General features: G+C 42.2%; 1 protein-coding gene across 2 annotated transcripts in view; it reads right to left on the reverse strand.

The window, feature by feature from the left end:
• LOC124605389 overlaps positions 1 to 14,797 on the reverse strand; it is a 155,686-nt gene that overhangs the window by 89,320 nt on the left and 51,569 nt on the right. For both annotated transcript variants that reach the window (XM_047137029.1, XM_047137031.1), the window contains exon 2: positions 4,732 to 4,815. In XM_047137029.1, the coding sequence (XP_046992985.1) occupies positions 4,732 to 4,752 (21 nt within the window). In that variant the 5' untranslated portion in view covers positions 4,753 to 4,815. The remainder of the gene's footprint in view (positions 1 to 4,731; positions 4,816 to 14,797) is intronic.

The following is a 14,797-nucleotide window of genomic DNA, read 5'->3' on the forward strand; positions in this document are numbered from 1 at the left end:
AAAGATAATTGCGGGTCACTGTAGACCACTTTGATAGTTTTCTCTTTTGTGAAACTTAATTTAAACCTAGATTATAGATGTGAAAAGGCATAGGTCATCCTTCGATTCATTGTAGAACTTGGAAACCCATTCAGGGAATATTCGTTCACATTTTTGTTGAATGCAGTTGTTTTTTACCATCCTGTATTAAAACATTTCCTTTTATCAATAGTGCAATTTATAAACAATGTTTTGTGAGTAGAATAAAATTTCCAGTCGTAAACTTAACTGCTTTTTCGACGTTATTTTACCAGCTAACTAAAAATAGGAAAGCCTTGAACCCCTTCCACAAAATTTAGTTAGTATTAAGATTCTTTTACAGGTAGTGCAGTGGAGCTGACGCTGAAATCATGAAGTATTTGTTTATATCATCGCTAGTCTCACTGAACTCTTCTGAACTCTACGTGTCATGTGTGGTTTGGCGTCTCCTTACCAGCAACAGGTACCACGCTCAAACTAGTCAATTCCCTAAAAAACACACTCAGAGCGTCGTTGCGTGAAAGTGGTAGGGAGACACGACATAGAACAACAGACACCACGCAGAATGTTAGACTGTGTCAAACTCATCATGCAATATGTTATTTCCCATTTCAATATCATCTACATCCTCTTTCATATCTATTATATTGCCATTGTGTAGGCTCTCTATGTACTCCTTCCACCTTTCTATTTTCCCTTCTTTGCTTAGAACTGGTTTCCCATCTGTGCTCTTGATATTCATACAAACGGTTCTCTTTTCTCCAAACGCTTGTTTAATTTTCCTGTAGGCTGTATCTATCTTATCCCTAGTGAAATGCCTCTATATCCTTACATTTGTCCTCTAGCCATCCCTCGTTAGCCAGTTTGCACTTCCTTTCGATCTCGTTTTTGACACGTTTGTATTCCATATCGCCTGTTTCATTTGCTACATTTTTATATTTTCTTCTTTCATCTCTCTTCTGTTACCCAAGGATTTCAACCAGCCCTCGTCTTTTTACCTACTTGATACTGGCGTAGGCTTCGTGTCTATCTTGGCTACTATAATGCGTTCACTATCCTGTTGCAGGTAGCTTACCCGTGTTCCTATTTTTTTATTCATTATTGAACCTACTCCTGCATTACCCGTGTTCGATTTTCTAATTATAACCCTGTATCCGCCTGACCAAAATTATTGTTCGTCCTGTCACCGAACTTCATAAATTCCCACTATATCCAACTTTAACCTATGCATTTACCTTTTTAAATTTTCTAACCTACATGCCCGATTAAGAGATCTGACTTTCCACGCTCCGATCCGTAGAACGACAAATTTGTTTCCCTGATAACGACGTCCTCTTGAGTAGTCCCCGCCCCGAGATCCGAATGGGGGACTATTTTACCTCCGGAATACTTTACCCAAGAGAACGCCATATCATTTAGCCATACAGTAAAGCTGCAAGTCCCCGGGAAGAATTACGGCTGTAATTTCCCCTTGCTTTCATCCATTCGCAGTAACAGCACTGCAAGGCCGTTTTGGTTAATGTTACAAGGCCTGATCTATCAATCATCCAGACTGTTGCCCCTGCAACTACTGAAAAGGCTGCTGCCCCTCTTCAGGAACTACCTGTGTCTGGCCTCTCAACAGATACCCTTGCATTGTGGTTGCACCTATAGTAAGGCTACCTGTGTCGCTGAGGCACGCAAGTCTCCACCAACGGCAAGATCCTAGTTGCACGCGTGGCGGGGGAGGGGGGGGGGGGGAGGAGCTGTAAGATGAATAATGCACTAAGGCTTGGGTCCATATATACAGCACTGGCGAAGTTTGGTCCACCGAAAATTTTGGAGATGCTAAGGAGACTGTTTGAAAGATTATTAAATGGAGATGATGTTCCAACAGAATGGAATACGTGCTACACAACAACGGTGCGTAAGCAAGTGTCTCGAAATGACCCAACTAACTATAGCAGACTAGTAGTGGTCCCTTCCGTTATAAGATTGTATTCGGAGGTACTGACAGATCTGATAAATGTCTGATAAACAAGTCACCAGCAGCGAGAAGAGCAAGCAGCACTCCGCGCAGGAAGGTCAGAAATGGATAGCAACTCCGTTATGAAACTAATAAGTAAAAAATACAAAAAAGGTTTGACTGGAGACCCATGTTGCATTGACTGACACAGAGAAAACACGTGATACTAGCAACAGTAATTAAAAAAACTGTTTACACTGTGAATAAAAACTATACCTACCACAAAATTTATGTCTGCAACTGTTATGATAATTTCAGTTTTTGTCTGTCACATTCTACAATGCACTCTATCGCTCCCCTGTCTATAGGTATGTCCTGCCGGTTCCTTGCGCAGTATCGTAAGATTCTGATTTTCGAGTCCACTTCAAACTTCTAACAATGGCACACAGGAGGCACTAACTGCTGATCACATAGTCATATCAGTAGTGTTCTAACCAAAATGATATGTCGGTTCTAAATGTAGAAGGTAACTCGTACCTGTATGAAATACGAACTGTAACGCGATTAAGAGGTAGTTCGCTTTTGCTACTTACTAAGTCAACAGCAAATTGACAATATTGGCGAAAACCACGAGAACGCTGAATCACACCCCAACACGCCGTATTGCTGCCAGGGAATCGAGGATGACGTAACGAAAAATGGGAGAAAATACCAAGATAGTTAAAGACATGAACATGCAAGATGACTACAGGAGGACAGCATACTGGTTGGCAGCGATCCCAATCATTTGGATCAGACATGTTCACCGAGCAGCAGCTGGACACGCTCCGGTGTTCCAGAACAAATAAGCAGCTGGAAAACAATTGCTGTATGCCATTGATGACGTTCTGCAGGAAAATGGCGCGGTGCAACATCAGCTGGCCATTGCTATTGCCTACCAACAAATTACTGGCATGGCATGAAAAATGGTCGCCCATAGAACAATCATTTCTGTGGAACCACGCGTTGGACAGTGTTGTATGTCCCACAGTATTTACGGTCATTTCTATAAGTGCAAAAATAAGACGCTGTTTATAGGTAAGGCATCCAACAGTATCCTAAAATTTTGATGCTGGTAGTAATTTGCTCCAGTCATCGGCTTTGACTTTGTTTTCACTATTTATTAAACGCTGTGGGTCCGAAATGAGTTCATTCAACTTATATGTTGCTTCTAGCGATAGAATAAATCGCTGTTCGATGTACGGCTTCTAAGAGAAATGCTGTGCAGTACTACGAGAAGAGAAAACCGGAATCCGTAGATGATGTCAAGGACTCGGTGATTGCTAATGAAAGTGTCCTCGATCTCAGATCCCAGATTCCAGTTACTTGAAATTATCAGTAATGACGACTAAAGGCATGCGTTGTGAGCCACCCTCATGGTGCCAACAGCCCCAACAAAGAGTGGGAAGAGGCGGAAAGAAATTATGGCAAGCTCTTGTTCTTGGGCATAGGGAAAGGGGGGGGGGCATCTGGAAGTGCCCCTAAGACACGGAAGAATCATCAAAGATCAACAGGATGAAGATTCTAAATACAATGGAAACCTCTGCATTGAATGTACATAATATGAATCCCAGGAAATGTGACTGGAAATAGAAACTGTGCCACTAGATTTTATCATTAGCAAAAAATTTCGGTCATCTTGAGTTCAAGGTTGAAACACTGAAAAACTAACGGCATTGTAATATTCTACCAGTCGAAGCGTTGTGTAGCGGAAAGCAAAAGGTCACAATGAGGCCATAAGTCTAAAATGGATAAGTAAGGCCTCAGTCAGGATGGAGTAGGAGTCAAAGAAATAGAATGGGAAGAGTATAAAGATTTAGAGCCAAACGTATTAAAATGCTTATCAGATGAAATCTTTTTCTCCTGCAATTTAAAATTTGTATCGACGAAGAAATGCTTAGCAAAGGATTCAAATTCAGAGTGAAATTCGCTGGTATCACTGTTACCATCAGTGGACTTGAAGAGGAATTGCAGATTCTGTTGCATTGACAGAACAGTTTACTGACTACAATATAAAACTTGACAGGCAACAAAAGAAAGATGAAAGTAGTCAGAAGCAGCTCTTATGAGATTATCAGTAGGATTAACATAAGACTTGAAGACGACGAAGGAGACAATGTGTACCAGTTTTCTACCATTGAAGCAAAGTAAAGCATAACGGGCGAAGCGTGGAAAACGTAAGATTAGTACAAACAGAGTGAGCGTTCCTCTCAAAAGCATCAGATGTAGGTCTTATTGAGGAAGAAATTTCTGGTATGGCAATGAATCACGGGATTTGGGACCATTGGAAGGAAGAGAATATAAGCGTTTGAGACATGGTGCTACAAAACGATAATGAAATGGAGTAGTTATAAATGCAGAGTTGCCTGCAGAATGGACGAGGAAAGGGATATGTGGAAACAACTGAATAAGTCAAACGATGATAGGATATGAGTTAAGAACTTTCATTGTATGAGAGGGGTTCGTAGAAGTCAAGAAGCGTGACGAAAACAGATTGGAAAACATCCAACAAGTAAGAGCGCAATTAAGATACTGAGGACGTTGCATGTAGGTACTGATCTCAGATGAAGAGTTTAGCGCTAAAGAGACAGTCGTTTCGGCCCGCATGAAGCCACTCAGGAGAATGAGGGCAAAACATAATCACATCCTGTCGTTCTACAGAGATCACTACTTACATCAAGATAAGGATCATCGCATTGCGAGCAGCTATATGCACAGCTTCCACGTACCCTGTCACCTGGGCTGTGCATGTCTTCTGCCTTCTGCAGAGCCTCGCTCTGGAATGAGCTCTTCCCGCTGAGTGTTTTGGTAATCTGAAAGAAGAGAAAAACGGAAGAAATGAGGCTGCAACTCTGGTTTATCAAACGACGTTTTTCAACAGCAATGCAGCTACAATCGTCTCGTCAGTCATGGAAGCACCGTCAAACAGCTCGTTTTCTCTGCAACCAGTCTATAAACAAAATATTCACAGTTTATATACACTCCTGGAAATGGAAAAAAGAACACATTGACACCAGTGTGTCAGACCCACCATACTTGCTCCGGACACTGCGAGAGGGCTGTACAAGTAATGATCACACGCACGGCACAGCGGACACACCAGGAACCGCGGTGTTGGCCGTCGAATGGCGCTAGCTGCGCAGCATTTGTGCACCGCCGCCGTCAGTGTCAGCCAGTTTGCCGTGGCATACGGAGCTCCATCGCAGTCTTTAACACTGGTAGCATGCCGCGACAGCGTGGACGTGAACCGTATGTGCAGTTGACGGACTTTGAGCGAGGGCGTATAGTGGGCATGCGGGAGGCCGGGTGGACGTACCGCCGAATTGCTCAACACGTGGGGCGTGAGGTCTCCACAGTACATCGATGTTGTCGCCAGTGGTCGGCGGAAGGTGTACGTGCCCGTCGACCTGGGACCGGACCGCAGCGACGCACGGATGCACGCCAAGACCGTAGGATCCTACGCAGTGCCGTAGGGGACCGCACCGCCACTTCCCAGCAAATTAGGGACACTGTTGCTCCTGGGGTATCGGCGAGGACCATTCGCAACCGTCTCCATGAAGCTGGGCTACGGTCCCGCACACCGTTAGGCCGTCTTCCGCTCACGCCCCAACATCGTGCAGCCCGCCTCCAGTGGTGTCGCGACAGGCGTGAATGGAGGGACGAATGGAGACGTGTCGTCTTCAGCGATGAGAATCGCTTCTGCCTTGGTGCCAATGATGGTCGTATGCGTTTTTGGCGCCGTGCAGGTGAGCGCCACAATCAGGACTGCATACGACCGAGGCACACAGGGCCAACACCCGGCATCATGGTGTGGGGAGCGATCTCCTACACTGGCGTACACCACTGGTGATCGTCGAGGGGACACTGAATAGTGCACGGTACATCCAAACCGTCATCGAACCCATCGTTCTACCATTCCTAGACCGGCAAGGGAACTTGCTGTTCCAACAGGACAATGCACGTCTGCATGTATCCCGAGCCACCCAACGTGCTCTAGAAGGTGTAAGTCAACTACCCTGGCCAGCAAGATCTCCGGATCTGTCCCCCATTGAGCATGTTTGGGACTGGATGAAGCGTCGTCTCACGCGGTCTGCACGTCCAGCACGAACGCTGGTCCAACTGAGGCGCCAGGTGGAAATGGCATGGCAAGCCGTTCCACAGGACTACATCCAGCATCTCTACGATCGTCGCCATGGGAGAATAGCAACCTGCATTGCTGCGAAAGGTGGATATACACTGTACTAGTGCCGACATTGTGCATGCTCTGTTGCCTGTGTCTATGTGCCTGTGGTTCTGTCAGTGTGATCATGTGATGTATCTGACCCCAGGAATGTGTCAATAAAGTTTCCCCTTCCTGGGACAATGAATTCACGGTGTTCTTATTTCAATTTCCAGGAGTGTATTATTCAGCGGAAACATAAGTACCAACTAATTCAGAAGAGGAACAGAAACGGTTGATAAATTCAATAAATGATTTCCAATATGCCGACATATATTTTAGTGCAAATAATTTAGCTATCACAAAGCACAGGTGACATAAATTGTCATCTGCTCTAAGGAAATGTATTATATACTGCAGCATCCCCATTCAGTAACTCCTTTGAGTGTTCTTACTTTTCCAGTGGGGTAAAAAGTAATTTACTCTCCGTCAGTGCAGAATGATTCCCTTTCCTCCTTCCTCTCTTATTTACCTACTACATTTGTTTTTCCATTTGTTTGCAGAAACACACGTGATATTTGACAGAACACAAAATAAAAAGAAACAACCATTTAATTTTCTCCTATTCACGCTGTTATTACTTTTAATGATAGCTATTTTCTCCTATTTAGTTTTGCCGGGCGAAAAGTCGTACATTACCAGAATAACACTGTTCTCGCAATCAACAGAGCTAATAAGAAGAAAATCAAGATACCCACGTTAATACGGAGGTGAGGCACATTTACAGACTGTACGTCTGTTTCGGTTTGCGTACTTGCTGTGCAAAAAGCAGAGAAGGAAGAAAAAGTCTGTTTTAGTGTTCGACTGAGAAGGCATATGGAGAGCATCTAGCAGCGGTGACGTTGGCTCCATTGGTATCCTGGATGAGAGTTACTAAGACTTAGATGAGGTGTTAAACTCAGTGTAAACAATAACTAAATCACGTTGGGACTTAATAATGAACGCAAATACAAAAGTAGTGAAGAGTAATGCAAATTGGAATTGTGACTTCGAAAATGAAAAAAATTTGGAGACATGCTTGGTACAAAAACGAAAGAATTTCCTGATGTAGGAAATAACCACTTATGGTCTAGGGGTAGCGTCTTTGATTGTAATCAAGTGTTTCCGGTTCAGGATTCTGAACCTTCCAATGCTTAGATTTTGATTAATAATCAGCACTGGCGGCCAAAGGCTTCTGGCATGAGAAGTTACCCTCCTTCTGGCAACAGCCTTGTCAGAGAGGGGCGGGGGAGGGCGCGGGGGGCGGGGGGGGGGGGGGGGGGCGGAGAGGAGCGAGCAGAGTTTAAGGGCACAATCTTTCCATTGGGGTAGGGAACTGCTCACAATGGGCGAAGAATAAGCCATGGTCAACGGCATTTGGATGCAGAAGGCAATGGAAAACACTGCACTAAAGGTAAATAACGAGTATCCACAGGCCATATGGTCGGTAATTGAAAAATTGTCATCATGATCTCTCCAATGGCAAAATATTCCGGAATAGCCGCCCATTCGGATCTCTGTGAGGGGACTGCCGAGGGTGAGGTGACCATGAGAAGAAGATTGAATTACCAACCAAAGAATAACGTTTTACGAGTCGGGACGTGAAATGACAGAAGCTCGAATGTGGTAGGAAAACTACAAAATCCGAAAAGGGAAATGCGAAGGCCCAATCAAGGTACAGTAGGTGTCACTGAAATGAAATGGAAAGAAGATTTCTGGTCAGATGAGTATATGGTAACATCAAAACAGCAGAAATGGTATAACGCTCGTAGGATTCATTGTGGATATAAAGCTAGGGCAAAGAGTGTGTTACAGTGAACAGTTCAGTGAAAGGATTGTTCATATCGGAATCGACAGCAAACCAACACCGACAACGATAGTACAGGTATGCATGCTGAGGTCGCAAACTGAAGATGAAGAGATAAACTATATGAGAATATTGAGAGGGAAATACAGTATGTGAAGGAAAGTAAAAATGTAATAGCCCTTGGGGGGTCTGGATTGCTGTTATAGGAGAAGGAGAAGAAGAAAAGGTTACTGGAGAATATGGACTTAGGACAAGGAATGAGAGAGGAGAACGACTAACTGAGTTCTGTATCAAATTTCAGCCGTGTTCAAGAAACACAAGGGTGGACGTAAATTAGGAAAGGGGAATATGATACGGAAAGATTTCAGTTTCATTAGATCATGGTTAGGCAGAGCTTCCGAAATCAGATATTGGAATGTAAACGTAGCAAGGAGCAGATAATAACACAGATCACGATGTAGTAGTGATGAACAGTATGCTGAAGTTTAAGAGATTAATCAGAAAGAATCAATACGCAAAGATGTGGGATACGGAAGTACTAAAGAATGACGAAATACGCCTGAAGTTCCCTAAATTTATAGATACAGCAGTGAGGAGTAGAACAGTAAGCAGTATTGTTGAAGAGGCAAGGATATCTGTATAAAGGGCAATCACAGAAGTTGGAAAGAAAAACGTAGGTACAAAGATAGTAACTGCGAAGAAATCGTGGGTATCAGAAGATATACTTCAGTTGATCGATGAAAGAAGGAAGTAGAAAATTGTTCAGGGGACTTCAGAAGTAGAAACCGTATTGCTTAGGGATGAAATACATAGGAAGTTTAGGGAAGCTAAGACGAAATGGCTGCATGAAAAATGTAAAGGAATCGAAAAAGAAATTGCTGATGCAAGGACTGGGTCAGAATAGAGGAAACTCAAAAGAAACATCTGTGAAATTAGAAGCAAGGGTGGTAACATTATGAGTGCAATGGGAATTAAATGCGGACGAGGGAGCGGATACATGGAAAGAGTGGATTGAAGGCCTCTGTGAGGAAAAAGATTTATCTGATATGACAGAAGAAACAAGAGTGGATTTAGAAGAGATATGTATCCAGTATTAGAATCAGAATTTAAAAGAGCTTTGGAGGAGTTAAGATAGATGGAATAGATAACATTCCACCAGAAATGCTAAAATCATTTCATTGGTGTGTAGAATACATGAGTCTGGCGACATACCATCTGACGTTCGGAAAAAATATCACCTACACAGTTCCGAAGACTGGAAGAGCTGACACCTGCGAGAATCAATCAGCTTAACAGCTCATGCAGCCAAGTTGCTGACGGAAGTGGAGTACAGAAGATTGGAAAAGAAAACTAAGGATGAGTTAGATGACGATCAGTTTGGCACTAGCAAAGGTAAAGGCACCAGAGAGGCATTTCTGACGTTGAAGTTGGTAATGGAAGCAAAACTAAAGAAAAATCAGGAGAGGTTCATAGGATTTGTCGAAGTGGAAGAAGCGTTCGACACTGTAGAATGGTGCAAAATGTTCAGAATTCTGAGGAAAATAAGGGTAAACTACTGGGAGAGACGGGTAATATATAATATGTACAAGAGTAAAGAGGGAATAATAAGAGTGACCATCAAGAACGAAGTGCATTGATTAAAAATTCTGTAAGCCAAGGATGTAGCCTTTCGCGCCTACTGTTCAATCTGTACATCGAAGGAGCCAAGATGGGATTAAAAGAAAGGTTCAGGAGCGGGATTAAAATTCAAGTTGAAAGGATTTCAGTGATACTATTCAGTGAAGAAATTAGTCTCCTGAATGAAAGTGAAGAAAAATTATATGATGTGCTGAATGGAATGAACAGTCTAATTAGCACAGAATACTGATTGAGAGTAAATAGAAACCGAGCGAGGTGGCGCAGTGGTTAGCACAATGGACTCGCATTCGGGAGGATGACGGTTCAATCCCGCGTCCGGCCTTCCTGATTTAGGTTTTCCGTGATTTCCCTAAATCGCTCCAGGCAAATGCCGGGATGGTTCCTTTGAAAGGGCACGGCCGACTTCCTTCCCCTCCTTGCCTAATCCGATGAGACCGATGACCTCGCTGTTTGGTCTCTTCCCCCCAAACAATGCAATGCAATGCAGTAAATAGAAGAAAGGCGAAAGTAATGAGAAGTAGCAGAAATGAGAGTAGCGAGATGCTTAACATCAGGATTGATGGTCAAGAAGTTGATGAAGTTAAGGAATTCTGTTACCTAGGCAGCAAATTAACCAATGACGGACGGAGCCAGGAGGACATCCGCAGACTAGCACTGCCAAATAAGATATTTGTGGCAGGAGAAGTCTACTTGTATTATACATGGGTCATAATTTGAGGAAGAAATTTCTGAGAATGTACGTTTGGAGCACAGTGTTAAATGGTAATGAAACATGGACCGTGGTGCTACAGATGAATGTTAAAATTAGGTGGACTGGTAAGGTGAGGAAAGAGGAGGTTCTGCGCAGACTTGAAGAGCAAAGGAATATGTGGAAAACACTGACAAGGGGAAGGGACTCTTCGTACAATGCGAGCTTATAGCGCAGATAAACCTGACTCACCACAAAATCAACAGATGCCACAAGCACGAATAAATCCTATAATCTCACAATCGACGATGAGGTACTTTAAGCCCCTATGATTCTCGGTGTTTCATGTACAGGATGATTATAATTTAATTTCAAGTTTCAAGATGTTGTAAAAAAAAGCTGCTCAGATGACGTCAAGTATGAGTATTATGGAAGAAGTGGGAAAAGTTATGGACACAAATAGTGTAACGAATAGCTTCCTAGCTGTAAGCGGCAGAAAATGCAAAATCACAGAAGCGGGGTACAGGGTTGTTCCTTAGTTTGCCTCAGGCAAATTAAAAACTGATGTCATTCTTACATTTTGTGCGATTTTTAGTTTCAGGACAATGAAAGACCGATTTTTCCCACCCGGTGTGGTGCGATCTTGCCGTGATGGATGGGCTTACCTAACTAACAGTGCTCCCATTTTTGAATGGAAAACTTGTGCCGTCATGCACATCTTCACAGTACAGTTGGTTTAATGTGCAACTCAGAGTATAGTCACCATACTGCGGTTCATCTGTAATTTGTAGCTCAACACATTTACTTTATGACGCTTACTGCTCCGTCTAGTCGGAAATTTTTCATAATTTCTTTTCGTAACGTTTCCCACTTCTTCGATAATATTCCGTTCAGATTTGCTGCCATTGTGACCAGCGGTTTTTTTTTAAGTCGAAATTTATTTGTACTCTATGTTGTCCGACGAAACTGCAAGGAAGTTTGCGCGGGAAGTGATTCTGCAGGAAGTCTCAAACGTAATTTTTTTTCTGAAGTCTCTTATTTCAAAGCCGTGACATTCCGATTACGAGAGCAAATCATTTATAAAACCACTTCCTGGCAAAGAACGGGAAATCCGTATCAGCTACCGCGCAGTAATCAATTACCGGGGAACAAAAAATTAGTTCTACATTTTCGACAGAGTCAAGGCCAAGCAGCTGACTAACCGCCATGTCTCACGTTTCCTAATATAGACTTGTTAAAAACTTCCGACGAGATTTTATCCCATATTTTCAGTATCAATCTTCACAGAAATCTTAGAAAATGATACGACTATATTCACTGTCTGTGTTGCAGTCACTTGAGAATTTTGATGTTGAAGTTAGTACGAAGCGACATTATAAAATATGATATGTGGTATTGACAAATGTACACCTGAATCTGAAAGGTGTAACCCATTTAAACACTTCCTTTAACAGAAACGTAAGCGGAAAACTAATATGGACATAAAAATCTTTTTCCTTAAAGTCTTTCGTGAGTAACTACTTTACACATTTCGAGATATTTAGTGCCTAAAGAAAGAAAGAATATATGAGCAAAATGTAACAGTTTGCCAGGATTAGTTTTCATTTTCAGGATCGCTCTATTTTTGAAACAGATTAATGCAAACAACTGTTGACACAGTGTTACACTTACGGTATGAGGATGTAGGCCCAAGTTTAACCACAGTGGAACAGCAAAGGCGAAACACAGTTGGGGGCTGTATTCAAACTAGAGTAAAGAAACACCAAAAACACACGCACGCACATTGCTGAAAAAATCCAAGACATAATAGAAAGAAAAAAAACGTTATGAATATAGGCGGAAGACATTAATGAGGGATCATTAAAATATAAGCTCCATAGCGCTCACGTAATACTGCGGCATTAGAAGACCTCGGCAAAAGCTACAAAAGCAATTAACTGATGGAATGTCTAACCGCGTAAAGAGATTTATGATTGTAATGAGAAAGCAGAAAAAAGTCTTTCAAACAGATCCTCTGTGGAGACCTTCGGTTATGTTGCCGGAAATAAATGAGGTTGTATGGAGGGTGTTGCACGTTGGACCATCTTTCAGAAGTTCGCCTCCAGTTAGTCCTGTAACACAAGGTCGATATACTTTTCTATTTCATTTTGAAATGATAGCATTTACTTTATGTATGCTGTAGCCTTTTACTGAAATTATAGAAACTAGTCCTGGAAAGTAGGGTCCTCCAGATGTGCCACAGTGCTCCACGGTGAAACACGGTCATGTAGCTAGGAACACATATTCCACTCAAACTTTAGTGTTGCAATCAAGAAAATTTAGTTGACACAGTATTTAACATACTATATGTTATATTATTACTGTATCACACACCGGTAATCAGTAAGCGAAATCAAATTAAGAAGAAACATTATGAAATACCAGATACAATTGAAAAATATTTTGAAAGAGAAGCTATCGGTAAATTACATGTATTTTAATTCTCAAGGCTGGGAAAATTGTTAAGACAGTCAAGAAACTCGATTCATTTGCAAATATCGCGTGTTTGTTGTTAAAGGGACTTTCCGTTATAGGTACAACATGGTGCACGATGACGAAGTATGCCTTAATTGTCTGCACGTTATATTACTACTCAGTTTTGAGAATGTACATGCTTATATTCACTATTAAACTCTGTATCTAAAAATTAAACAATTTCCTCAAAATGGCGTTAATTTATTACGCAGCACTTAAATATGTAGAGCTCGTAACATTCATAAACATGCACAAATTACAAATTTATATCTCACTACACAAACAGTAGAAAATGCGGAGACTTCTTATGATGGTGTCTGTTGCTCGTTCTTTTATCTGTTTCTAAAATCGGGGAATGGATTCAAACACCGATCACGAAACATCAAGTGTTCCTCGATACACATTCTCCAGGTACAGCATATTCCCCTACTATGAGGGCTGTTCAATAAAGAAAGTTCATAATTTTTTTTATGGTCGTAATTTCTCGGCCGATCTTTAGTCATACGATACTCTATTAGCGTAATGTGCAACAAACACGCCATAGTAGTTTCGTTGTTGGGACTCCTGGTTCCCGCCGGTGAGAGGCAAGCAAGGTCAGACGTGTTCAGTAGTGCCTACCGCTGCAGTGGAGGTAACACGCGAGGAACAATATGTGGGTTTGAAATTATGTTTTCGTCTCTCCAAATCTTCAGCTGTAGCCTATACATTGTTACAGGAGGCCAATGGAGAGTCTGTTCTTCCCTACAGCACAGCTCGAAGGAGGTTTAAAATGTTTAAAGAGGGGGAACAATCAATTTTAAACGAAGGTGTTCCAGTTACTGCTGTTACGGAAGAAAACATCAACACTGCTGCTGTCATTGTGAGAGAGGATCAACGAATATCCTTAAGATCACTTTCTGAAATGCTGAACATTTCATTGGGGGCCACCCACACTTTGATGACAGGAAACTTACACATGACACGTGTTTGTGCGCGATGGGTTCCAGGTCTGTTGATTCTCGACCAAAAGGAGATTAGCAGATTAGCATTCACTTAAAGTTGATGTTACAGGAAGATCCGGAGCTTCTTTCAAATGTAATCACTACCGATGAAACTTGGATACATCATTTTTATCCTGAGAGCAAACAGCAAAGCTCAGTGTGGAAATCTCTTTCAGCACCAACCCCCAAAAAAGCAGAAGTAGTTGCTTCTGCTGGGAAAGTTATGGTCATCTCAGTCTTTGATATTCATGGAATCAGAATGTTGTACCTGCACACACATCAGTAACCCGAAATACTACATGGGTGTCCTGAAAACATTGGAAGTCCATATCAGGCGCAAAAGACCACATTTCCGTGAAGCAGGCTGGATGGAGCATCACGATAATGCGCGGCCACATATTGCCAATGTTATTGCTGAATATCTTGCAAAAATCAACGTGGAGTCCATCACTCACCCTCCCTATAGTCCGTGGGAGACATTATCAATCATCAGAAGCAGTGGTGAAGGCTGCGAACATGTATTTGAAGAGTGGCAGAAACGCTGGGACAAGTGAATCACATATATGGGTGACCACTTTGAGAAGGACCACGAAAATTATTATCATTGTTTATTGAACAGCCCTCGAATAATGTAATTTTCTAGAAATCAACTTGGCGTCTTCTAGACTTCTTCAGACTTGCACATTGTGAGATCTGACCATTTTATTTGCACACTGTTAAGGAATATAGACTTCAATGAATGTGTTTTTCTTTGTTGTTGAAGACCGCCTTTAGGAACGTTTGCAAAACCTTAGATATTGTTGTAGCTACTGATTTACATTTATTCGGCAACCTGATGGCAGCTGGAGTGAAGAAGTGAGAGTCTTTCTGCTTGTTCTGCAATTCATTTTATCTCTCGACTGATTGTAACAACCATAGATACGGTAATTTAGGATAGAAATGTGAGGTCTTAACCCGCCAGAAGAGCCGA

The sequence above is a fragment of the Schistocerca americana genome, chromosome 3 (assembly GCF_021461395.2).
Source record: "Schistocerca americana isolate TAMUIC-IGC-003095 chromosome 3, iqSchAmer2.1, whole genome shotgun sequence".
NCBI lineage: Eukaryota > Metazoa > Arthropoda > Insecta > Orthoptera > Acrididae > Schistocerca > Schistocerca americana.